The sequence below is a fragment of the Drosophila arizonae genome, chromosome 3 (genome assembly GCF_054131065.1).
Source record: "Drosophila arizonae isolate 15081-1271.41 chromosome 3, UAZ_ARI_1.0, whole genome shotgun sequence".
NCBI lineage: Eukaryota > Metazoa > Arthropoda > Insecta > Diptera > Drosophilidae > Drosophila > Drosophila arizonae.
Window position 1 is genome coordinate 60,856 of NC_142923.1, and position 24,103 is coordinate 84,958.

General features: G+C 42.3%; 1 protein-coding gene and 3 long non-coding RNA genes across 5 annotated transcripts; 2 read left to right on the top strand and 2 right to left on the bottom strand.

Annotated features, from left to right (window-relative positions):
• Nucleotides 1–2,480: 2,480 nt before the first annotated feature.
• LOC149269551 (uncharacterized) lies at nucleotides 2,481–3,455 on the bottom strand. The gene is made up of 4 exons (XR_016269434.1): nucleotides 3,053–3,455; nucleotides 2,889–2,942; nucleotides 2,718–2,792; nucleotides 2,481–2,650 (listed from the first exon to the last, which is right to left on the bottom strand). It is a non-coding gene; the product is annotated as an uncharacterized LOC149269551 (long non-coding RNA).
• A 3,388-nt stretch (nucleotides 3,456–6,843) lies between these two features.
• Nucleotides 6,844–10,067, bottom strand: LOC149269552 (uncharacterized). 2 transcript variants are annotated; one of them, XR_016269426.1, is made up of 9 exons: nucleotides 9,926–10,067; nucleotides 9,453–9,603; nucleotides 9,305–9,376; nucleotides 8,993–9,237; nucleotides 8,467–8,928; nucleotides 7,419–8,317; nucleotides 7,255–7,308; nucleotides 7,084–7,158; nucleotides 6,844–7,016 (listed from the first exon to the last, which is right to left on the bottom strand). It is a non-coding gene; the product is annotated as an uncharacterized LOC149269552 (long non-coding RNA). The 2 variants fall into 2 exon arrangements; XR_016269428.1 differs by having other exon boundaries at nucleotides 9,871–10,007.
• LOC149269553 (uncharacterized) lies at nucleotides 9,935–10,613 on the top strand. The gene is made up of 2 exons (XR_016269433.1): nucleotides 9,935–10,031; nucleotides 10,092–10,613. It is a non-coding gene; the product is annotated as an uncharacterized LOC149269553 (long non-coding RNA).
• A 7,279-nt stretch (nucleotides 10,614–17,892) lies between these two features.
• Nucleotides 17,893–20,496, top strand: LOC149269554 (uncharacterized). Its single transcript, XM_089465423.1, has 2 exons — nucleotides 17,893–18,631; nucleotides 19,257–20,496. Exons 1-2 carry the CDS (start codon nucleotides 17,927–17,929, stop codon nucleotides 19,725–19,727), a joined length of 1,176 nt encoding a protein of 391 aa, XP_089321549.1. The 5' UTR covers nucleotides 17,893–17,926; the 3' UTR covers nucleotides 19,728–20,496.
• The last annotated feature ends 3,607 nt before the right edge of the window (nucleotides 20,497–24,103 follow it).

The window sequence follows — 24,103 nt, forward strand, 5'->3', positions numbered from 1 at the left end:
CACCCATTTTCCGTTTAATTCGCGCCAAACTCCGTCTGCCATTGACTTTGCGCTATTTAAAGGCATCAGGCGTGATTTGCTGACCATCACTGACTCTTTCGAGCTCAGCTCTGATCATCTCCCGCTGCAAGTTCAGCTGGTTGAGAAGCCTGTCACCAGCAGTGCCAAAGGCCACCTGCTTGATTTGAATGCCAACGTTAACAAATTTCAGAGCTATCTAAATGAAAAAATCCTGCTCAACACTGAGATCAACAGTGCTGACGATATTGATGATGCGGTCAATATTTTTGTAAAAAATATTGAAGAAGCTGCAAACTATGCGAATGCACAGAACCCACGCAAGATAACGAGGACTAGATTTCGTGTAGATAGACAGACTCTGCAACTTATCGAAGCCCATAAGCAAATCAAGCGCTATCTGACTCGAAGTCGCAATCCGATGCTTAAGATGCTCTGCAACAGGCTGTCGAATCGTATACGCAAAGAGCTCATATATGCTAGGCAGAAGTATGAGGAAGAGCTATTTAGATCTATCGATCCAACTGATAGATATAGTATGCAGAAGCTCTGGCGGCTGACTAACGAGATCAAGCGGCAGCCTGCTCCAAATCTACCGCTGTTGAAGTCCTCCAGTGGCAATGGCTCTAATGCGCAAAATGTCTGGTGCAAGACAACAGCCGAGAAGGCCGAAACATTTGCTGCAAGTCTTGAGCAGCGTTTTCAGCCAATCGTGACTACGCCGCCCAGTGATCTGGCCGAGATCGAGGCTCAAGTTAGCCAGCCATCTTTGACTGCTTCAGTCTCATTTCGGCCAGTCACTGCGGCTGAGGTTATCAGTCACATCAGCACGCTAGAGAACAAAAAAGCGGCTGGATTGGATCAAATTGATAATCACACCATTAAAGCGCTGCCTATGAAGGCTATTCTGTATCTCGTCTTGATATGCAATAACTCTTTTAGACTGGGTCATTTCCCTTCTTGCTGGAAGTTAGCGATGGTGAAGATGGTGCATAAGCCTGGCAAGCCTACGCAACACGTCGCATCATACAGGCCAATAAGTCTGCTGTCTGGCCTCTCAAAGATACTCGAGTATCTTATTTTGAGCCGTATGCTGGAGCAAGATACTCTTGTAAATGCGATCCCAAACCATCAATTTGGATTCCGCAAAGCGCACTCAGCTGAACAGCAATTGGGTCGAGTCACCCAATTTATTATTAAAGCGTTTGATGACCATAAATACTGCTCTGCTGTGTACATGGATATCAAAGAAGCCTTTGATCGAGTGTGGCATACAGGCTTGAAGTATAAGCTCAAGATGCTATTGCCGGATGCTCTCTACCGCATCCTCTGCTGCTATCTAATTGATCGCACTTTTATTGTTGAGTGTCACGGTGGCTGTCGCTCAGGTATTAAGCAAATTCACGCTGGTGTGCCACAAGGTAGCTTGCTCGGGCCTATCTTGTACAATGTGTACACCAGCGATATACCGAGGCCAGCTTATCCGCGAGGGACTTTGATTGCCACTTATGCTGACGACGTCATCGTTCTTTCGGCTGACTCTCGTCAAGCAGTCGCGCTCAGTCAGCAGCAGGCGTATATGGATAGTTTGGCTGAATGGGCGAGCAAGTGGTGCATTACAATTAATGCAAACAAGACTATGCATATCATGCATACGCTTAGAGTTATAGCGCCATATCAGGCTATTCGCATTGGCAACGAAACCATTGAAAATGGCACTTCTCATTCATATTTGGGTGTTACTCTAGATACGAAACTGCGCTTCTCACAACATGTCACTACGGTCGTTACTAGGGTTAGGGCTAGGCTTAAAAAGATAGATTGGCTCATCAATAAAGACAGTAAATTGAGTCTAAGGACTAAAGTCATCATATACAAGCAGCTAGTTGCTCCACTTTGGCAATACTCGCTGCCTGTATGGGGCGCTCTGCTATCTGAGGCGCAATTCAGCCGCATTCGAGTCGTTCACAATAAAGCTCTGAGAGCCATTTCTGGTGCTCAGTACTTCATCTCGAACACTCGCATCAGAACTGAACTGGACGTCTTGTCTGCAGATGAGATACTCAATAATCTCTGCACTAAATACTACGACAGACTTCGCGCTCATAGCAACAATCTGGCCAAAAACATAGCCTATGACCCGTTTATTCCACAGCGGATAACTTTGGCTAGATACACGAGTCTCGTTAACACGCATTTAGCCAACGATATTGCATTACGCACTCAGCGGCAACTGCAAAGAGAAGCCGACGAAGTAGCTGAAAGCAGAGAACGATTCCTTCGCCGACGGGAGGCTCAGCAACGCAACGAAGCCGCACAAGCAGCAGCCCACCAGCCGCAACGACTACCTGTTTTCGAGGGTATTGCGCCAATGCCGCGGCCACTACCACCACCATCACCACTTGCTGCCTATAGGGTCGTATTTGGATCACATAGAGATCTAAGTTAAGTACTAACACAAATTGACAATTCAAAAATTTTATTTTCGGCACATATATATGTGCAGCGAACATATGCGACGGCGCTTGCGCCTAAAATGCACATTTTAAGCCTACTTAAAACTAACTTAAATACGCGCCCTATTGGCTATGCAGCCCATATGGCTAAGTCTCTTTGCTGTACTTCATGTATTCTGCAAAGAAAAAATCAACATTAATAATCTTTGAATGTTTTTATTAACTTCTGCAAAATTCACTTACCTGCTAGTCAACTTGCAATTAATGAAGTTCGGCTATTTCCAGCTTTGCGCCCCTCTGCACTTTATATGGTAGCAGCTGTTTTTTATATAAAGATAATAATCAATTAATATTAATTATCAACTTTATTAATATCACGTTTACAATTTCTAATTTTTATTTTGCAAAACTCACCTTCTAGTCAGCTTGCACTTAATGCAATTCCGCTGTCTACAGTATTGCGCCCGTCTGTATTTCGTATAATAGCAGCCACATATATATAAAAATATGATAATTAATTAATATTAATTATTCATATAATTAATTTCAATTAACTATTTGTTAATATTTAAACTTACCAATTAGCAGCATAAAATTTGCATTTAATGCAATTTTCAATCAGCTGTTTTTTGTTTTTGTTTTGATTATGCACTCCGATAGGCACAAAGCCAGGGGTGCATCGTCACTTACCAAATTGCATTTGCGATACATCGAACGAAAATTAATTAAATCAAAACTGCTAAAATGAATTGTTAAACTATTTCTATTTAATTATCTATATTAATTGTCATAAACTTTTTGTAATTTAAGTTAATTTTAGCTTAAGCCCATATTTGAGAAAATGACCAGACTTTGTCTCGACTTTTCTCTATTATTCCAATTGGCCACTTTGGGCTATTTTCTCTGTGCATCTTGTAGATGCTTATTAATGAAATAATTGAATTATATTAATTAATGCCATCTATTACTATTGTTAAACTTAAATCTACTTATCTATTTAGTCGTTAATCAGTTACTCAAGCACTTTATTGTTAATTTGTATTATCTTTAAATTGCTCTTTTATAAGTATTTTGTAACATTAAGCTGCACTGTTATTTTTGTGCACTTTTGGCTATTTAAATTGAATCATTCTATGATAAGTTTTGACTAATATTGTCCTGTATAGATTTTAATTATCTCATAGGCGCTATTTATATTCATAAGAAATGCTATTGTGAAGTATTAATTGAATAAAAAGTATCTCCGTACTATCTTCCCCTCGCCATGCAGCTGCTGGTCAGCTGATCATGTATGAGATGGGGAGAAGCGGAGATCATTAATGTGTGTTCTTCATAGACATACGAACAGAAAAACATGAACATATCTTTTTGGAATGCTGCCGGTGTCAAGAAAAAGCTTAATGAGCTCAATCTATATCTCGTCAAGCACGATATAGACATAATGCTAGTGTCTGAGACGCATCTGACTGATAGCGATAGCATTGCTATTAATGGCTATATTGTTTATTTAGCAAATCACCCCTCAAACAGGCGCAGAGGAGGTGCAGCCTTTATAATTAAACAACATATATGCCATTATGCTATGCGCTTTACATCTTACGACTCGCATCAATCTGTCGAAGTTTCAGTCAGCCTGCAAAATGGCCGTCATATCAATATTGTCTCAATCTACTGCCCGCCGCAAGTCATCTGGTCTGGGCAAGATTTCAACAACCTGCTATCTTCTCTGGGTGACACTTTTATAGTCGGTGGTGACTGGAATGCGAAAAGTCAGTGGTGGGGCAACGCCAGATCTTGTCTCCGTGGCCGAATGCTAGTCAATAGTATTCTACAAGTGAATTGCAACATTCTGGCAACTGGGTCGCCCACCCATTTTCCGTTTAATTCGCGCCAAACTCCGTCTGCCATTGACTTTGCGCTATTTAAAGGTATCAGGCGAGATCTGCTGACCATCACTGACTCTTTCGAGCTCAGCTCTGATCATCTCCCGCTGCAAGTTCAGCTGGTTGAGAAGCCTGTCACCAGCAGAGCAAAAGGCCACCTGCTTGATTTGAATGCCAACGTCAACAAATTTCAGAGCTATCTAAATGAAAAAATCTTGCTCAACACTGAGATCAGCAGTGCTGATGATGTTGATGATGCGGTCAATATTTTTGTCAAAAATATTGAAGATGCTGCAAACTATGCGAATGCACAGAACCCACGCAAGATAACGAGGACTAGATTTCGTGTAGATAGACAGACTCTGCAACTTATCGAAGCCCATAAGCAAGTCAAGCGCTATCTCGCTCGAAATCGCAATCCGATGCTTAAGATGCTCTGCAACAGGCTGTCGAATCGCATACGCAAAGAGCTCATATATGCTAGGCAGAAGTATGAGGAAGAGCTATTTAGATCTATTGATCCAACTGATAGATATAGTATGCAGAAGCTCTGGCGGCTGACCAACGAGATCAAGCGGCAGCCTGCTCCAAATCTACCGCTGTTGAAGTCCTCCAGTGGCAATGGCTCTAATGCGCAAAATGTCTGGTGCAAGACAACAGCCGAGAAGGCCGAAACATTTGCTGCAAGTCTTGAGCAGCGTTTTCAGCCAATCGTGACTACGCCGCCCAGTGATCTGGCCGAGATCGAGGCTCAAGTTAGCCAGCCATCTTTGACTGCTTCAGTCTCATTTCGGCCAGTCACTGCGGCTGAGGTCATCAGTCACATCAGCACGCTAGAGAACAAAAAAGCGGCTGGTTTGGACCAAATTGACAATCACACAATCAAAGCGCTGCCATTGAAGGCCATTTTGTATTTCGTCTTGATATGTAATAACTGTTTTAGACTGGGTCATTTCCCCTCTTGCTGGAAGTTAGCGATGGTGAAGATGGTGCATAAGCCTGGCAAGCCTACGCAACACGTCGCATCATACAGGCCAATAAGTCTCTTATCTGGCCTCTCTAAGATACTTGAGTACTTGATATTGAGCCGCATGCTGGCCCAAGATACCCTTGTCAACGCGATTCCCAGCCATCAGTTTGGATTCCGCAAGGCGCATTCAGCTGAGCAGCAATTGGGCCGAGTTACTCAATTTATTATTAAAGCGTTTGATGACCATAAATACTGCTCTGCCGTCTATATGGACATAAAAGAAGCTTTCGATCGAGTGTGGCATACAGGCTTGAAGTATAAGCTCAAGATGCTATTGCCGGATGCTCTCTACCGCATCCTCTGCTGCTATCTAACAGATCGCACTTTTATTGTTGAGTGTCACGGTGGCTGTCGCTCAGGTATTAAGCAAATTCACGCTGGTGTGCCACAAGGTAGCTTGCTTGGGCCTATCTTGTACAATGTGTACACCAGCGATATACCGAGGCCAGCTTATCCGCGAGGGACTTTGATTGCCACTTATGCTGACGACGTCATCGTTCTTTCGGCAGACTTTCGTCAAGCAGATGCGCTTATTCAACAGCAAGCTTATATGGATAGATTGGCTGAATGGGCGAGCAAGTGGTGCATTACAATTAATGCAAGCAAGACTATGCATATCATGCATACGCTTCGAGTTATAGCGCCATATCAGGCTATTCGTATTGGCAACGAAACTATTGAAAATGGCACCTCACATTCGTATTTGGGCGTTACTCTAGACACAAAACTACGATTCTCACAACATGTCACTACGGTCGTTACTAGGGTCAGGGCTAGGCTTAAAAAGATAGATTGGCTCATTAACAAAGATAGCAAATTGACGCTTAAGACAAAAGTTATTATTTATAGACAGCTAGTTGCTCCACTTTGGCAATACTCGCTGCCTGTATGGGGTGCTCTGCTATCTGAGGCGCAATTCAGCCGCATTCGAGTCGTACACAACAAAGCTCTGAGAGCCATCTCTGGTGCTCAGTACTTTGTTTCGAACGCGCGCATCAGAGCTGATCTGGACGTTTTATCTGCGGATGATATATTCAACAATCTCTGCGCCAAATACTATGATCGACTCCGGGTCCATACCAACAACTTGGCCAAAAACATTGCCTACGACCCGTTCATCCCACAGCGGATAACATTGGCAAGATACACGAGTCTCGTAAATACGCATTTGGCCAATGACATTGCTCTACGCACCCAGCGACTACTACTACGGGAAGCCGACGAAATAGCTGAAAGTAGGGAGCGATTCCTTCGCCGACGTGAGGCTCAGCAACGCAACGAAGCAGCACAAGCAGCAGCCCACCAGCCGCAACGGCTACCTGTGTTCGAGGGTATTGCGCCAATGCCGCGGCCACTACCACCACCATCACCACTTGCTGCCTATAGGGTCGTATTTGGATCACATAGGGATCAGAGTTAAGTAATTACACTATTTAAACACAAATTAAACACCCAGTTACAATTTCAAAATTTTATTTTCGGCACATACATATGTATGTGCACGGAACATATGTGACGGCGCTTGCGCCTTAAATGCACATTTTGAATTAACTAAAAACTAACTTAAACATACGCCCTATTGGCTGTGCGGCCCACTTGGCTGGGTCTCCTTGCCGTGGTTGATGTGCTCTGCAAGGGAAAAATCAACATTAATAATCTTTGAATGTTTTTATTAACTTCTGCAAAATGCACTTACCTGCTAGTCAGCTCGCAATTAATGAAATTCGACTATTTCCAGCTTTGCGCCCCTCTGCACCTTGTATGGTAGCAGCTGTTTATATATAAAGATAATAATTAATTAATATTAATTGTTAACTTTATTAATATCACTTTTTCAATTGTTAATTTTTTATATTGCAAAACTCACCTGCTAGTCAGCTTGCAATTAATGCAATCCTGCTATATTAGGTATTGCGCCCGTCTGTATTCCGTATTACAGCAGCCACATATATATAAAAAGATAATAATTAATTAATATTAATTATTAATATCATTAATCTCAATTATTTACTTGTTAATATTTAAACTTACCAATTAGCAGCATAAAATTTGCATTTAATGCAATTTTCAATCAGCTGTTTTTGTTTTGTTTTGATTATGCACCCCGATAGGCACAACGCCAGGGGTGCATCGTCACTTACTCAATTGCACTTGCGATATATCGAATGAATGTTAATGAAATCAAAACTGCTAAAATGAATTGTTAAACTATTTTTATTTAATTATCTATATTAATTATCATTTACATTTTGTAATTTAAGCTAATTTTAGCTTGAGCCCGTATTGGAGAAAATGACCAGACTTTGTCTCGACTTTTCTCTATTATTCCAATTGGCCACTTGGGGCTATTTTTCTCTGTGCATCTTGTAGATGCTTATAAATGAAAAAAAAATTGAATTATATTAATTAATGCCATCTATTACTATTGTTAAACTTATATCTTACTCATCTAATTAGTCTATTGTAAGCTACTCAAGCACTTTATTGTTATTTTGAATTATCTTTAACTTGCTCTTTTTATTTGTATTTTGTAAAATTAAGCTGCACTGTTATTTTTGTGCACTTATGGCCATTTAAATTTAATCATTTAATGAAAAGTTTCGACAAATATAGTCCTTTTTAGTTTTAATTATCTCATAGGCGCTATTTATATTTATAAAAAAATGCTATTGTAAAGTATTAAATAAATAAAGAGTATCCCCGTACTCTTCCCCTCATCATGCAGCTGCAGGTCAGCTGTTCATGTACGAGAATGGGAAGAGGCGGAGATCATTAATGTGTGTTCTTTGTAGACATACGAACAGAAAAGCTCCTATCCGAAACTCAGTTCGACCGCATCAGAGTTGCACACAACAGAGCACTGAGAACCATATCTGGCGCTCAATATTATATTTCAAATGCTCGCATCAGATCTGAGCTGGGCGTCTTATCTGTGGATGAATTATTTAATAATATTTGCATTAAATATTATGATAGACTGCGAGTACACAGCAACAATGAGGCTAGAAGCATAGCCCACTATCCGTTTGTACCACAGCGGCTAACTATGCCCAGATACTCTAGCCTCGTCAATACTCACCTGGCTAATGAAATCGAGTTGCGCGCACAGCGACAACAGCGAAGACAAGCGGAGTTCGACGAGGAGCTACACGCTAATTATCTTCGCCGACATCCGCCCGTATACGGCCCGATAACTTTTCGCGAGCACAGCCGCAACATTTTAGCAGAGAGATTCACGAGGTCATATCCGGCCTCAACCCGCAACTCCAGCGAAAATCTTCGCAGAATGGCAGCGCGACGCAGAAATGAGGCTCGTCGCAACGGCGCGCCATCGTATGACGCAGTCCCACACACCCCCACCTCTGGGGCGACACAAAATATAGGCGACGCTACTGCCTCGCAGTCGCGCCTGCCAATCTTTCGGCAACTGGCGCCACTGCCACCCACAGCGAGCACTTCGCGCACACACAACACAAATCCAGGAGATTCTTCGGCCGATGCAGGCTGGTCCTTCCCCAGCAACTGATTGCAAGCATATACGCTAAAAAAGAACATAAATCTGCATTAAAATTCCAATTGGCCATTGGTATATGCAAGCAACTTACCTGGAAACTGGTCGTCCTCACATATCCTATCTGCAAAGGGTATCCTAACAAATAAAACTCAAATTGAATTTTATATTCAATTAAAGTTTTATTTGGCACGTATGCACATACACACATGCAGCAAAACAACACTACAATGCACTGGCTTAAACTACACAATCAACTTAACTAAACTGGCGGCACTGCTCGGTGATTGGGATGTGGAGTCTTCTCAGCTGCTACCTCTCGTTCCACCGGATGATTCCCTGCAAATAAAAACAAAACAACATTAAGTATAAACACTTATATATATATATGTATAATTAACATTACCTCGCAGCCATTTTGCGTCACTCACTTCTTCGGCCTGTCGAACACACGTTCACTTGCACTTGGGAGAAATTGCTGAAACAGATGAATAATTTATTAATTAATATCTAATTATTAATAATTATCTCATTATTCTTATTAGAATCCATACTCATCTCTTTCAGTTGCAACTTTTGCAATAAATTGCACTCTGCCTTTTCATCATATGTTCTTCAAACATATGTTTTTATCTGTGCATATCGATATGCATACCAGGGGTGCACAACCTCTCTTCGCGATTGTTTTTTTTTTTTGCGATAGTTCTATAAGACAAAATGAAAAGAAAAACTTATTGGAATTCAAATTTATTATTTCTTAATCAACTATAAACTATATTAATCCAAATTAAAAATAATATTAGTAATATTGCAACTGAAACCACATATGTGATAGCACTTGTGATATTTTTGCACAAATATCGCTATGAAATGAATATATAAGAATATTAATGAAATGAAAGCTTACCATTTAATAAATAATTATTTGCTATAATAGTATATACTAGTACATTTTTAAGCACTATTACTCACATTTTATAACTAATTGTAAATTCCCATTGCCATTTATGCATTTTTCGATAATTACCTTTTGTTTTGATTTATGCATCCCGATAAACGTATAAACGCACAGCTGCACAATCTCTCCTAAATTGCACTTGCGGTTTAATTTAACTTTTTAGACTGAAATAAAGGTGATAAAATGAAAAGAATTATAGATATAAGTTCAAGAATTTAATTAAAAGTTATATTAGCTTAGACAAGTATGGAGAAAATGACCGGACGATGTCCCGACTCTTCTCTCTAAATCCAATTAGCGGATCTTCTCACTGCTAAGTTTGTTGCGCATCTTATAGGTGTTCCTGCAAATAGAATTAAAAGTAAAATGAATTAATTAATTGTATCAATTGTTATTGTTTTAATCTACATAAAAATTATAACTAAACCTACTCATTAGTTTTAAACTAGTTATTTAAGCACATCAAATGTTATTCATTTTTGTTTTTGATCTGCTCTTTTGTATAATATGTAACGCAATGCTGCACAGCAATTTAATGTTGCACTTGCGACTATTTAAACAGCTCATGTGAGCAAGTTTCGGCTAATATCGACCTAAGTAACTTAAGGCGCCATGTAAATTCAAAAAAAATGCTAACGAAGAGTATTATATGAATAAAGAATATCTCTCTATTCTCTCCTCCTCTCCATTTAGCTGCTGGTCAGCTGTTATGGGCGAGAATGGAGGAAAGAGAGATTATTAATGTGTGTTCTGTCAAGGCATACAAACAGAAAAACACAACATGTCACTACGGTCGTTACTAGGGTCAGGGCAAGGCTTAAAAAGATAGATTGGCTCATTAACAAAGATAGCAAATTGACGCTTAAGACAAAAGTTATTATTTATAGGCAGCTAGTTGCTCCACTTTGGCAATACTCGCTGCCTGTATGGGGTGCTCTGCTATCTGAGGCGCAATTCAGCCGCATTCGAGTCGTACACAACAAAGCTCTGCGAGCCATCTCTGGTGCTCAGTACTTTGTTTCGAACGCGCGCATCAGAGCTGATCTGGACGTTTCATCTGCGGATGATATATTCAACAATCTCTGCGCCAAATACTATGATCGACTCCGGGTCCATACCAACAACTTGGCCAAAAACATTGCCTACGACCCGTTCATCCCACAGCGGATAACATTGGCAAGATACACGAGTCTCGTAAGCATGCATTTGGCCAATGACATTGCTCTACGCACCCAGCGACAACTACAACGGGAAGCCGACGAAATTGCTGAAAGTAGGGAGCGATTCCTTCGCCGACGTGAGGCTCAGCAACGCAACGAAGCCGCACAAGCAGCAGCCCACCAGCCGCAACGACTACCTGTTTTCGAGGGTATTGCGCCGCGGCCACTACCACCACCATCACCACTTGCTGCCTATAGGGTCGTATTTGGATCACATAGAGATCAAAGCTAATTTTAGCTTAAGCCCGTATTGGAGAAAATGACCAGACTTTGTCTCGACTTTTCTCTATTATTCCAATTGGCCACTTGGGGCTATTTTTCTCTGTGCATCTTGTAGATGCTTATAAATGAAAAAATTGAATTATATTAATTAATGCCATCTATTACTATTGTTAAACTTATATCTTACTCATCTAATTAGTCTATTGTAAGCTACTTAAGCACTTTATTGTTATATTGAATTATCTTTAATTTGCTCTTTTATTAGTATTTTGCAACACTAAGCTGCACTGTTATTTTTGTGCACTTATGGCCATTTAAATTTAATCATTTAATGAAAAGTTTCGACAAATATAGTCCTTTTTAGATTTTAATTATCTCATAGGCGCTATTTATATTTATAAAAAAATGCTATTGTGAAGTATTAAATAAATAAAGATTATCCCCGTACTCTTCCCCTCATCATGCAGCTGCGGGTCAGCTGTTCATGTACGAGAATGGGAAGAGGCGGAGATCACTAATGTGTGTTCTTTTTAGACATACGAACAGAAAAAAAGCAAGTTTTGACTATTATCGACCTATAGTATTAAGGCGCCATGTTAAATTCTAAGAAAATACTCATGTACAGTATTATATGAATAAAGAATATCTCTCTGTCTCTTCTTCTCTTCATACAGCTGCTGGTCAGCTGTTGTGAATGAGTAAGAAAGAAGTGAGAGATCATTAATGTGTGTTCTCTCAAGGCATACAAACATAAAACTCAAGGCATACAAACATAAAAAATAAATCTATTGAAATCGGTATTTTTGCAATTAATTTTTGCAAATTAAATTGCTGCAATGCCTAGGGGCTATGTGGCAGATGACGGTGAAGAGGATATGGATGTGGAAGTCGAATCTCTTCTCGGCTCGCAGCGGAAATTGCTTGCGCCCACGCCATCGTACACGCCAGTGAAGAAAAGTGAGGTTATGGCGAAACCAACAACATCTCGAGCTGCGGCTCAATTATTAAATGCGAATTCTGCTGGCGCAAGTTGCAGCAGCAGCAGTGCGCAAACTAAAATGTCGGATTATTTAAAATCGAAGGTGGCATATAAAAGCGGCACGCTGTCCATGGCGGCTGCAATTAAGAGCGGCGTGCAGCCAATTGCTAGTGCAGTGAAACGTACAGCTGACAAGGGCGACAGCCCGAAAAAGAAAAGTGCGCAGCTCGATGCTATTGAACTGGATTACAGCGATGACAACGATGATGCTGACGACGACTTTGATGGTGCGGTAACTGATGGCCGCCAGCAAATGGATGACAACGTATTCATTTTAAGGACTGAGAACACGCAACAAGAGGCAACTACTGGCCTCGCTAATAAAGTGCGCAATACTGGAAATGTGCAAATTACACCGCCCAATGCTGTGGCGGCTGCTGCAACTACAGCTGGTGCAAGCGACGCGCACCTCAATGCGAAGCCTGCGCCACTATTTCTGGCAAATGTGACAGACATTATGCCGCTACTCATTCGCCTGGACGAAGCTGTCGGCCAGGAGAATTTCACCACGAAGCCCACTGCCAATCATGGAATTCGAGTCCAATGCAAGGATATTGCCACTCACCGCAAACTGGTAAGGTACTTGGATGTAAATAAAGTTGAGAATTATACGTTTCAATTAAAATGCGAGCGCGGGTACAGAGCTGTCATCCGCCATTTGCACCATTCGACGCCAGATCAGTGGATCCGCGAGCAGCTAGCCAAGCTTGGGCATACTGTGCGCTTTCTAAGGTGCATCAAATCGCGCTTTACCAAAGAGCCACTTGACCTCTTCGAGGTCGAGCTGGTCACCAGTGCCAATAACGCCGAATTATTGCAAGTGACGGCTCTGGGGAGCCAGCGAGTAAAAGTCGAGAGGCCGTTCAAGTCTAACGATGTTGCCCAATGCCATAGGTGCCAGAAATTTGGGCACACCAAGAACTATTGCCGTCGCCCCTTTGCCTGCGTCAAATGTGGCGAGAACCACGCCTCCACTGACTGTGGCAAGCAGAAAGGCGATCAAACGCCAGCCAAATGTGCCAACTGCTTGGGCCCGCATGCAGCGAGCTACAGAGGCTGCCCATCTTACAAAGAGGCATGTAAGAAGCGAGAGAATGAAGTTTGAGTACGCGTCGTCGACGCCCGCCCATTTCAACTGGGGCGGCTCAAAATTACAGCAACAACAATAACAGTAATAGTAATTACAATAACTATGCCATTAATTTTGACCAATATAGAAATGTCAATGTACCAGTTATGCAAATGCAAGGCAACTTTAATATCGAAGCCAAACTCGACAAACTTATTGAAATGATGGCCACTCTGACAGCTTTTCTAATAGCTAAAGCTGGTCCAAATGAGCACTTCAATGTCTGACAATGCAATCGCTACACGCAACGCTAGTAGACGCAGCTGCACACTGCAGTCTGCTGTAGCCCATAGTACAAATAACTTAAACATCTCTATTTGGAATGCCGCTGGCATCTCTAGTAAACTTACTGAACTCAAACAGTTTCTTATTAAACACAATATTGATATTATGCTGTTATCTGAGACGCATCTAACTGACAGAGACAACTTTTGTATCGACGGATATATAGTTTATATGGCAAATCATCCGACAAATAGGCGCAGAGGTGGCGCAGCTTGTATAATAAAGCCAAATATATGCCATTATGCTATGCGCTGCACATCACTAGACTCGCATCAGTGTGTTGAGCTGTCAGTTAGCCTACTAGATGGCAGACATGTAAATATTGCAGCCATTTATTGCCCGCCGCTAGTCAGCTGGACGGCGCAAGATTTCAGCCAACTGCTCAATTCACTGGGCGGTGCGTATTTAGTGGGCGGCGACTGGAACGCCAAGAGCCAATGGTGGGGCAATGCCAGATCTTGTCTGAGAGGCAGAACTCTAGTAAATTGTATCTTGCAAGCTAATAGTAACATCCTGGCAACTGGTTCACCTACACACTACCCATTTAATGTGCGCCAAACTCCGTCGGCCATTGATTTTGCGCTCTTCAAAGGGATCAGACGCGAGTTGCTGGCCATCTCGGACTCGTCTGAGCTCAATTCAGATCACCTGCCGCTACTAATTCAGCTAGCTGAGAAGCCAATTGTTGGCCAGGCGAGAGGCCATTTGCTGCATCTGAATGCGAATATTAGTAAATTTCAGAGCCATCTAAATGAGAGTATTATGCTAAACACTGAATTGAACAGTGCATATGATGTTGATGATGCTGTTGACATCCTGGTCAACAACATTCGAAACGCTGCAAACTTTGCAAATGCTCAGTGCCCACTTAAGATATGTAGACCTGGATCTAGATATCGAGTTAAAAGCCAGACTCTCCAATTGATTGAGGCGAAGAAGCTTATCAAACGCTATCTTCTGCAAAGTCGCAATCCCTTGGCGAAGCAGATCTGCAATAGACTGTCTAATCGCATTCACAAAGACATTAAGGCTGCTAGACAAAAGTATGAAGCAGACTTATTTAGCTCTATCGACCCCACAGACAGATACAGCATGCAAAAACTTTGGCGTCTCACTAATGAAATCAAACGGCAGCCAGCTCCGAATCTGCCGCTATTAAAGTCTTGCTCGAATACAAGCAGTAATGTCTGGTGCATGACGACGGCTGAAAAAGCTGAAGTGTTTGCTGATAGCCTGGAGCAGCGATTCAAGCCACTCATCTATACATTGCCAGCTGATCTGGCTGAAATTGAGGCGTCAGTGAAAAACCAACGCCGCCAACTGACACGTCTGTAATGCCATTTCGACCAGTAACGCCACTTGAGGTTGTCGGCCATATTCGAACACTTGAAAAGAAGAAAGCTGCTGGACTTGAATGTATTGATAATCATACCATTAAAGCGCTGCCAATGAAGGCAATACTGTATCTGGTGTTGATTTGCAACAACTCTCTGCGACGTGGCCATTTTCCCATTATCTGGAAGCTGGCGTTGGTGAAAATGATACATAAACCTGGCAAGCCCACGCAGCATGTATCCTCATACAGGCCAATAAGTCTCTTGTCTGGCCTATCCAAGATTCTAGAGTACTTAATACTGAGCCGTATGCTCGAGCAAGAGGCTCTCGTCAACGCAATACCAAGCCATCAGTTTGGCTTTCGCAAGGCTCACTCAGCTGAGCAACAGCTGGGCCGAGTCACACAGTTCATACTGAGATCATTTGATGAACACAAGTACTGCTCTGCTGTCTATATGGACATTAAAGAGGCATTTGACAGAGTGTGGCACACGGGGCTGAGATACAAGCTCAAGATGCTGCTGCCTGACGCACTTTACAGAATTCTATGCTGCTACTTGACAAATCGCTCATTTATGGTTGAATGCCATGGAGGATGTCGTTCTGCTGTCAAGCAAATAAATGCCGGAGTGCCACAAGGCAGCCTGCTTGGGCCTGTACTGTATAATATATACACTAGTGATATTCCGAGGCCAGCTTTCGAGCCTGGCAACAAAATACTCATAGCCACTTACGCCGATGACATTATAGTCATCTCGTCAAACTCTAGGCAGGCCGATGCTCTAGCTCAGCAACAGGAGTACATGAACAAGCTGGCTCAGTGGGCAAAGAAGTGGTGTATCACAATTAATGCTGGCAAAACTAAGCACATTATGCACACCTACAATAGAATAGCGCCATATCAAAACATTCGTATTGATAATGAAGAAATCAGCAATGACACCTCTCATCCGTATCTGGGTGTCACTATGGATGCAAAGCTGCGCTTCAATAATCACATTAGTACAGTCGTCACGAAGGTAAGGGGCAGGCTGAAAAAGATCGATTGGCTTATCAACAAACATAGCAAGTTGTCGCTGAAGACAAAAACTATTATCTACAAGCAACTGATAGCGCCTCTGTGGCAATACACTCTACCTGTGTGGGGCGCGCTACTATCTGAAACTCAACTTGATCGCATCCGAGTGCTGCAGAACAAAGCCTTGAGAATCATATCTGGTGCTCAATGGTATCATTCAAATGCACGCATAAGCTCTGAACTGGGCGTTCCCACTGTTGATGAACAATTCAAAAAGATCTGCACCAAATACTATGACCGGCTGCGAGTACATAGCAACAGCGAGGCTAGCAATATAGTTCTCGACCCATTTGTGCCGCAGCGGCTAGCTATGACAAGGTACTCGTCCATCGTCAACACTTATCTTGCTGACGATATTAGAAACCGCGCTCTGCGCCAGCAACAAAGACGAGCTGAAGAAGAGGCGGAACAAAGTGCCAATTATCTCCGCCGTCTGGCAACTCGTCGCAGCAATGAAACTGCACAGGTACCTGCCCAGCGACCACGCCTACCTATCTTTCAACAGATTGCGCCAATGCCACTACCACTACCACCACCACCTGACCCAATTGGGCCGCCATTTAGATTTTGAACTTATTTATTTAAAATATTCTTTTCATTTATTTAAACATAAATTACTACTCAATTACTAAGTATACCTGCAAAACAAGGGAAAAAAAAATAATAATAATAATAATATTTTTTACATATATTTTTCGTTAACTATTAATAGCTATTATATTAGTATTAAGTAAACATGAAAGAGAATAATTGATATGAAATCAACTTGAATTTATTCACAATGTTAAAGTTAAAAGTTACAATTAGCTTAATCTTACTTATGGAGAAAATGACTAGACAATGTCTTGAGTTTTCTCTTTTAATCCAATTAGCACATTGAATTTGGCTAATTTGAATGTACATCTTGTAGATGACTCTGAAATGTGAAACAAAAAGAATTAATTAATCATTTTAATTGTCATTACTTGTTAAATTTTCTATATACCATTTCTAATTTCAGCAACGCAACGAAGCCGCACAAGCAGCAGCCCACCAGCCGCAACGACTACCTGTTTTCGAGGGTATTGCGCCAATGCCGCGGCCACTACCACCACCATCACCACTTGCTGCCTATAGGGTCGTATTTGGATCACATAGAGATCAAAGCTAATTTTAGCTTAAGCCCGTATTGGAGAAAATGACCAGACTTTGTCTCGACTTTTCTCTATTGTTCCAATTGGCCACTTTGGGCTATTTTCTCTGTGCATCTTGTAGATGCTTATTAATGAAATAATTGAATTATATTAATTAATGCCATCTATTACTATTGTTAAACTTAAATCTTACTTATCTATTTAGTCGTTAATCAGTCACTCAAGCACTTTATTGTTAATATGTATTATCTTTAAATTGCTCTTTTATAAGTATTTTGTAACATTAAGCTGCACTGTTATTTTTGTGCACTTATGGCCATTTAAATTGATTCATTTAATGAAAAGTTTCGACAAATATTGTCCTTTTTAGATTTTAATTATCTCATAGGCGCTATTTATATTTATAAAAAAATGCTATTGTGAAGTATTATATAAATAAAGAGTATCCCCGTACTCTTCCCCTCATCATGCAGCTGCAGGTCAGCTGTTCATGTACGAGAATGGGAAGAGGCGGAGATCATTAATGTGTGTTCTTCATAGACATACGAACAGAAAAAAAAAAAAGTTGTGAATTAAATCTATTTAAATCGGGCTTTTTGCAAGTAAATTTTGCAAATTAAATTGCTGCAATGCCTAGGGGCTATACTGCAGATGACGGTGACGAGGATATGGACGTGGAAGTCGAATTATTAATCGACTCGCAGCCACTAGCGCCTGCGCCCACGCCATTAAAAGTGCCGGTGAAGAAAAGTGTGGTTACGGCACGACCAACAACTTCTCGAGCTGCGGCTCAGCAATTAAAGGCAAAACCATCCACTTCTGCGGAATCTATGGTCGCCGAATATCTTGCTGCAAAAAATGCAATGCAAAGTACTACAAAGCCGCTCTCTAGTGAGAGAGCAGCAAAGAGAACTGCTGAAAAAGGCGACAGCCCCAAGAAGAAGACTGCGCAGCTGGGCGCAGTTGATCTGGATGGCAGTGACGAAGACTGCCTGCAAATTGACGACTTTGTACGGACCACCAGGACTGAGGACACACAGCAAGAGGCAACTGGCCTCGTTAATAAAGCTGGCACTGCTGCAAATGTGCAAGCTATGCCGCCCAATGCTGCCGCTGCACCTGTTACTGCTGCTTCCGCTGCCGCCGCAACTGGAGCAAGCCATGCGCAACTCAACGCGAAGCCCGCTCCGCTGTTTTTAGCAAATGTCACGGACATAATGCCGCTTTTAATCCGCCTGGATGATGCTATCGGCCAGGAGAACTACACCACCAAGCCCGCTGCAAACCATGGCATCAGAGTGCAGTGCAAGGACATCGCTACGCACCGCAAATTGGTAAAGTACCTCGACGTTAATTCGATTGAAAATCACACATACCGGCTATAGAGCCGTTATCCGGCATTTGCACTTCTCCACTCCGGATCACTATATTCGTGAGCAGTTGGCCAAATTAGGGCACGAAGTTCGCTTCTTAAGAGGCATTAAATCACGCTTCTCTAAAGAGCCGCTTGACCTCTTTGAGGTTGAGTTGGCCGTCAGCGCAAACAACGCAGAATTGCTGCAAATAACTGCCATTGGCAATCAGCGTGTAAAAATTGAGCGGCCGTACAAATCCAGCGAAGTTGCTCAATGCCATAGGTGCCAGAAGTTCGGGCACACAAAAAATTACTGCCGTCGCCCCTTCGCCTGCGTCAAGTGCGGCGCTAATCATGCTTCCACGGACTGTGGCAAGCAAAAAGGCGACCAAACTCCAGCGAAGTGTGCCAATTGCTCCGGCCCACATGCCGCGAGCTACAAAGGCTGCCCTTCTTATAAAGAAGCGTGCAAGAAGCGCGAAAATGAAAGTGCCACGCAACTAGCTAAAGTCATTAGCAACTTAGCCAAGCCAGCTGCCACTACTGCTGCTCAGAGCAGTCGAGCAAATATGCCAAACATGTCTAATATGCCAAATCTTTTACAGCAAGCCCCCCCTCAGTCACGACCGCAAACTGTTAGTGCAGGGCCCAGTTATTCGGCTGCTCTTCGGGCTGGCCTTCAATTTGCTCAACCTGTCGGACCGGCAGCTATTAGCAGCAAACAGCGTCAGTCAAGGCAAAAAGCCACCAAAGTTAGCCAGCAACAACAACAGCAGCAGCAACAAGTCCGTTTGCCTAGGCAGGCAAGCGCACAGCGGCCGCCGCAGCCAAAACGCAGCCGTAGCCTAAGTAAGCGCCGTAGGCATCAGCAACCTTTGGATGGGAGTGCGCATCCTATTAGTGGGGGTGTTCATTTTCAACGCTTCGAGCAGCCAATAAATGCGAATATGCCAAGCATGCCAGTACAAGTTAGCTCTAGATTAGAGGCTAAATTAGATAAACTCATTGAGATGATGACCACTGTCTTTGCCTTCTTGATGGCCAGAGTTGGTCCCAATGAGCCTTCAAATGTCTAGTAATGTATCCATTATGCCATTAGATGCAGCGCTGCACTGCAGCATGCTGTAATTCAACGTGTCAACAACATCAAGATATCTTTTTGGAATGCTGCCGGTGTCAAGAAAAAGCTTAATGAGCTCAACCTATATCTCGTCAAGCACGATATAGATATAATGCTACTGTCTGAAACGCATCTGACTGATGGCGATAGCATTGCCATCAATGGTTACATTGTTTATTTAGCAAACCACCCCTCAAACAGGCGCAGAGGAGGTGCAGCCTTCATAATTAAACAACAGATATGCCATTATGCTATGCGCTTTACATCTAACGACTCGCATCAATCTGTCGAAGTTTCAGTCAGCCTGCAAAATGGCCGTCGCATTAATATTGTCTCAATCTACTGCCCGCCGCAAGTCATCTGGTCTGGGCAAGATCTCAACAACCTGCTTTTATCCTTGGGTGACACTTTTATAGTCGGTGGTGACTGGAATGCGAAAAGTCAGTGGTGGGGCAACGCCAGATCTTGTCTCCGTGGCCGAATGCTAGTCAATAGTATTCTACAAGTGAATTGCAACATTCTGGCAACTGGGTCGCCCACCCATTTTCCGTTTAATTCGCGCCAAACTCCGTCTGCCATTGACTTTGCGCTATTTAAAGGCATCAGGCGTGATTTGCTGACCATCACTGACTCTTTCGAGCTCAGCTCTGATCATCTCCCGCTGCAAGTTCAGCTGGTTGAGAAGCCTGTCACCAGCAGAGCAAAAGGCCACCTGCTTGATTTGAATGCCAACGCTAACAAATTTCAGAGCTATCTAAATGAAAAAATCTTGCTTAATACTGAGATCAACAGTGCTGACGATATTGATGATGCGGTCAATATTTTTGTAAAAAATATTGAAGAAGCTGCAAACTATGCGAATGCACAGCACCCACGCAAGATTATGAGGACTAGATTTCGAGTAAACAGGCAGACTCTGCAACTTATCGAGGCCCATAAGCAAATCAAGCGCGATCTGACTCGAAGTCGCAATCCGATGCTTAAGATGCTCTGCAACAGGCTGTCGAATCGCATACGCAAAGAGCTCATATATGCTAGGCAGAAGTATGAGGAAGAGCTATTTAGATCTATCGATCCAACTGATAGATATAGTATGCAGAAGCTCTGGCGGCTGACCAACGAGATCAAGCGGCAGCCTGCTCCAAATCTACCGCTGTTGAAGTCCTCCAGTGGCAATGGCTCAAATGCGCAAAATGTCTGGTGCAAGACAACAGCCGAGAAGGCCGAAACATTTGCTGCAAGTCTTGAGCAGCGTTTTCAGCCAATCGTGACTACGCCGCCCAGTGATCTGGCCGAGATCGAGGCTCAAGTTAGCCAGCCATCTTTGACTGCTTCAGTCTCATTTCGGCCAGTCACTGTGGCTGAGGTCATCAGTCACATCAGCACGCTAGAGAACAAAAAAGCGGCTGGTTTGGATCAAATTGACAATCACACCATCAAAGCGCTGCCATTGAAGGCCATTTTGTATCTCGTCTTGATATGTAATAACTCTTTTAGACTGGGTCATTTCCCCTCTTGCTGGAAGTTAGCGATGGTGAAGATGGTGCATAAGCCTGGCAAGCCTACGCAACACGTCGCATCATACAGGCCAATAAGTCTGCTGTCTGGCCTCTCAAAGATACTCGAGTATCTTATTTTGAGCCGTATGCTGGAGCAAGATACTCTTGTAAATGCGATCCCAAACCATCAATTTGGATTCCGCAAAGCGCACTCAGCTGAGCAGCAATTGGGTCGAGTCACCCAATTTATTATTAAAGCGTTTGATGACCATAAATACTGCTCTGCTGTGTACATGGATATCAAAGAAGCCTTTGATCGAGTGTGGCATACAGGCTTGAAGTATAAGCTTAAGAGGCTACTGCCGGATGCTCTCTACCGCATCCTCTGCTGTTATCTAACAGATCGCACCTTTATTGTTGAGTGTCACGGTGGCTGTCGCTCAGGTATTAAGCAAATTCACGCTGGTGTGCCACAAGGTAGCTTGCTCGGGCCTATCTTGTACAATGTGTACACCAGCGATATACCGAGGCCAGCTTATCCGCGAGGGACTTTGATTGCCACTTATGCTGACGACGTCATCGTTCTTTCGGCAGACTTTCGTCAAGCAGATGCGCTTATTCAACAGCAAGCTTATATGGATAGATTGGCTGAATGGGCGAGCAAGTGGTGCATTACAATTAATGCAAGCAAGACTATGCATATCATGCATACGCTTCGAGTTATAGCGCCATATCAGGCTATTCGTATTGGCAACGAAACTATTGAAAATGGCACCTCACATTCGTATTTGGGCGTTACTCTAGACACAAAACTACGATTCTCACAACATGTCACTACGGTCGTTACTAGGGTCAGGGCTAGGCTTAAAAAGATAGATTGGCTCATTAACAAAGATAGCAAATTGACGCTTAAGACAAAAGTTATTATTTATAGGCAGCTAGTTGCTCCACTTTGGCAATACTCGCTGCCTGTATGGGGCGCTCTGCTATCTGAGGCGCAATTCAACCGCATTCGAGTCGTACACAACAAAGCTTTGAGAGCCATTTCTGGTGCTCAGTACTTTGTTTCGAACGCGCGCATCAGAGCTGATTTGGAAGTTTTATCTGCGGATGATATACTCAACAATCTCTGCGCCAAATACTATGATCGACTCCGGGTCCATACCAACAACTTGGCCAAAAACATTGCCTACGACCCGTTCATCCCACAGCGGATAACATTGGCAAGATACACGAGTCTCGTAAGCATGCATTTGGCCAATGACATTGCTCTACGCACCCAGCGACTACTACTACGGGAGGCCGACGAAATAGCTGAAAGTAGGGAGCGATTCCTTCGCCGACGTGAGGCTCAGCAACGCAACGAAGCCGCACAAGCAGCAGCCCACCAGCCGCAACGACTACCTGTTTTCGAGGGTATTGCGCCGCGGCCACTACCACCACCATCACCACTTGCTGCCTATAGGGTCGTATTTGGATCACATAGAGATCAAAGCTAATTTTAGCTTAAGCCCGTATTGGAGAAAATGACCAGACTTTGTCTCGACTTTTCTCTATTATTCCAATTGGCCACTTTGGGCTATTTTCTCTGTGCATCTTGTAGATGCTTATTAATGAAATAATTGAATTATATTAATTAATGCCATCTATTACTATTGTTAAACTTAAATCTTACTTATCTATTTAGTCGTTAATCAGTCACTCAAGCACTTTATTGTTAATATGTATTATCTTTAAATTGCTCTTTTATAAGTATTTTGTAACATTAAGCTGCACTGTTATTTTTGTGCACTTATGGCCATTTAAATTGATTCATTTAATGAAAAGTTTCGACAAATATTGTCCTTTTTAGATTTTAATTATCTCATAGGCGCTATTTATATTTATAAAAAAATGCTATTGTGAAGTATTATATAAATAAAGAGTATCCCCGTACTCTTCCCCTCATCATGCAGCTGCAGGTCAGCTGTTCATGTACGAGAATGGGAAGAGGCGGAGATCATTAATGTGTGTTCTTCATAGACATACGAACAGAAAAAAAATTTACATTATTATATGAATAAAACATATCTCTCTATTCACTTCTCCTTTTTATATAGCTGCTGGACAGCTGTTATGAATTAGAGTAAAAGAAAACAAGTAAGAAAGCTCTAGTCGAGACTGCTCGACTACGAGATCCCCTGAACCCTTGGAGCAATAGATATTTCAATAATTTTTCGCGTCTTTCAGCTTACACAAGAAACACGCACACACACACACACAGGCATACATATACACACACGCATACAGACACACACGCATACATACACAAACGCATACACACACACACATACACATACACACACACATACACAAACACATACACACACACATACACAAACACATACACACACAAGCACCCACGCATAAACACGCATGGGCTGCAGTGTGCGCTTACTATGAGAACTTAATTGTTTAATAACTTTTTTTATGGACGTACGATCTTCATGAAACTTTCAGATTATGATTAAAACATGGATATGCATGTAATTGCCAAAGCACAAGTCTCTAGTATTTGAAATACGCTTTTTACGAAAGTGAGGGTGAGGGGGTGAATTTAAGGGTGGGGGGTAAATTTTAACAAAAACCGAAATTGTATAAATTGCATATAAGCATACATTAAAAATTTGGAGACTCTAGCAATAAAGGTGTAGAAGATATAATTTTATAACTGGTTTTCGATAAGGTTTTTTATCGATAAAAAAGATCGGGATGAGTTATCGAATTTTAATGATAAACTTGATATGCGCGCTGTAATTACGGACATTTTAAAAAAAATTTGAAGTCTCTAGCT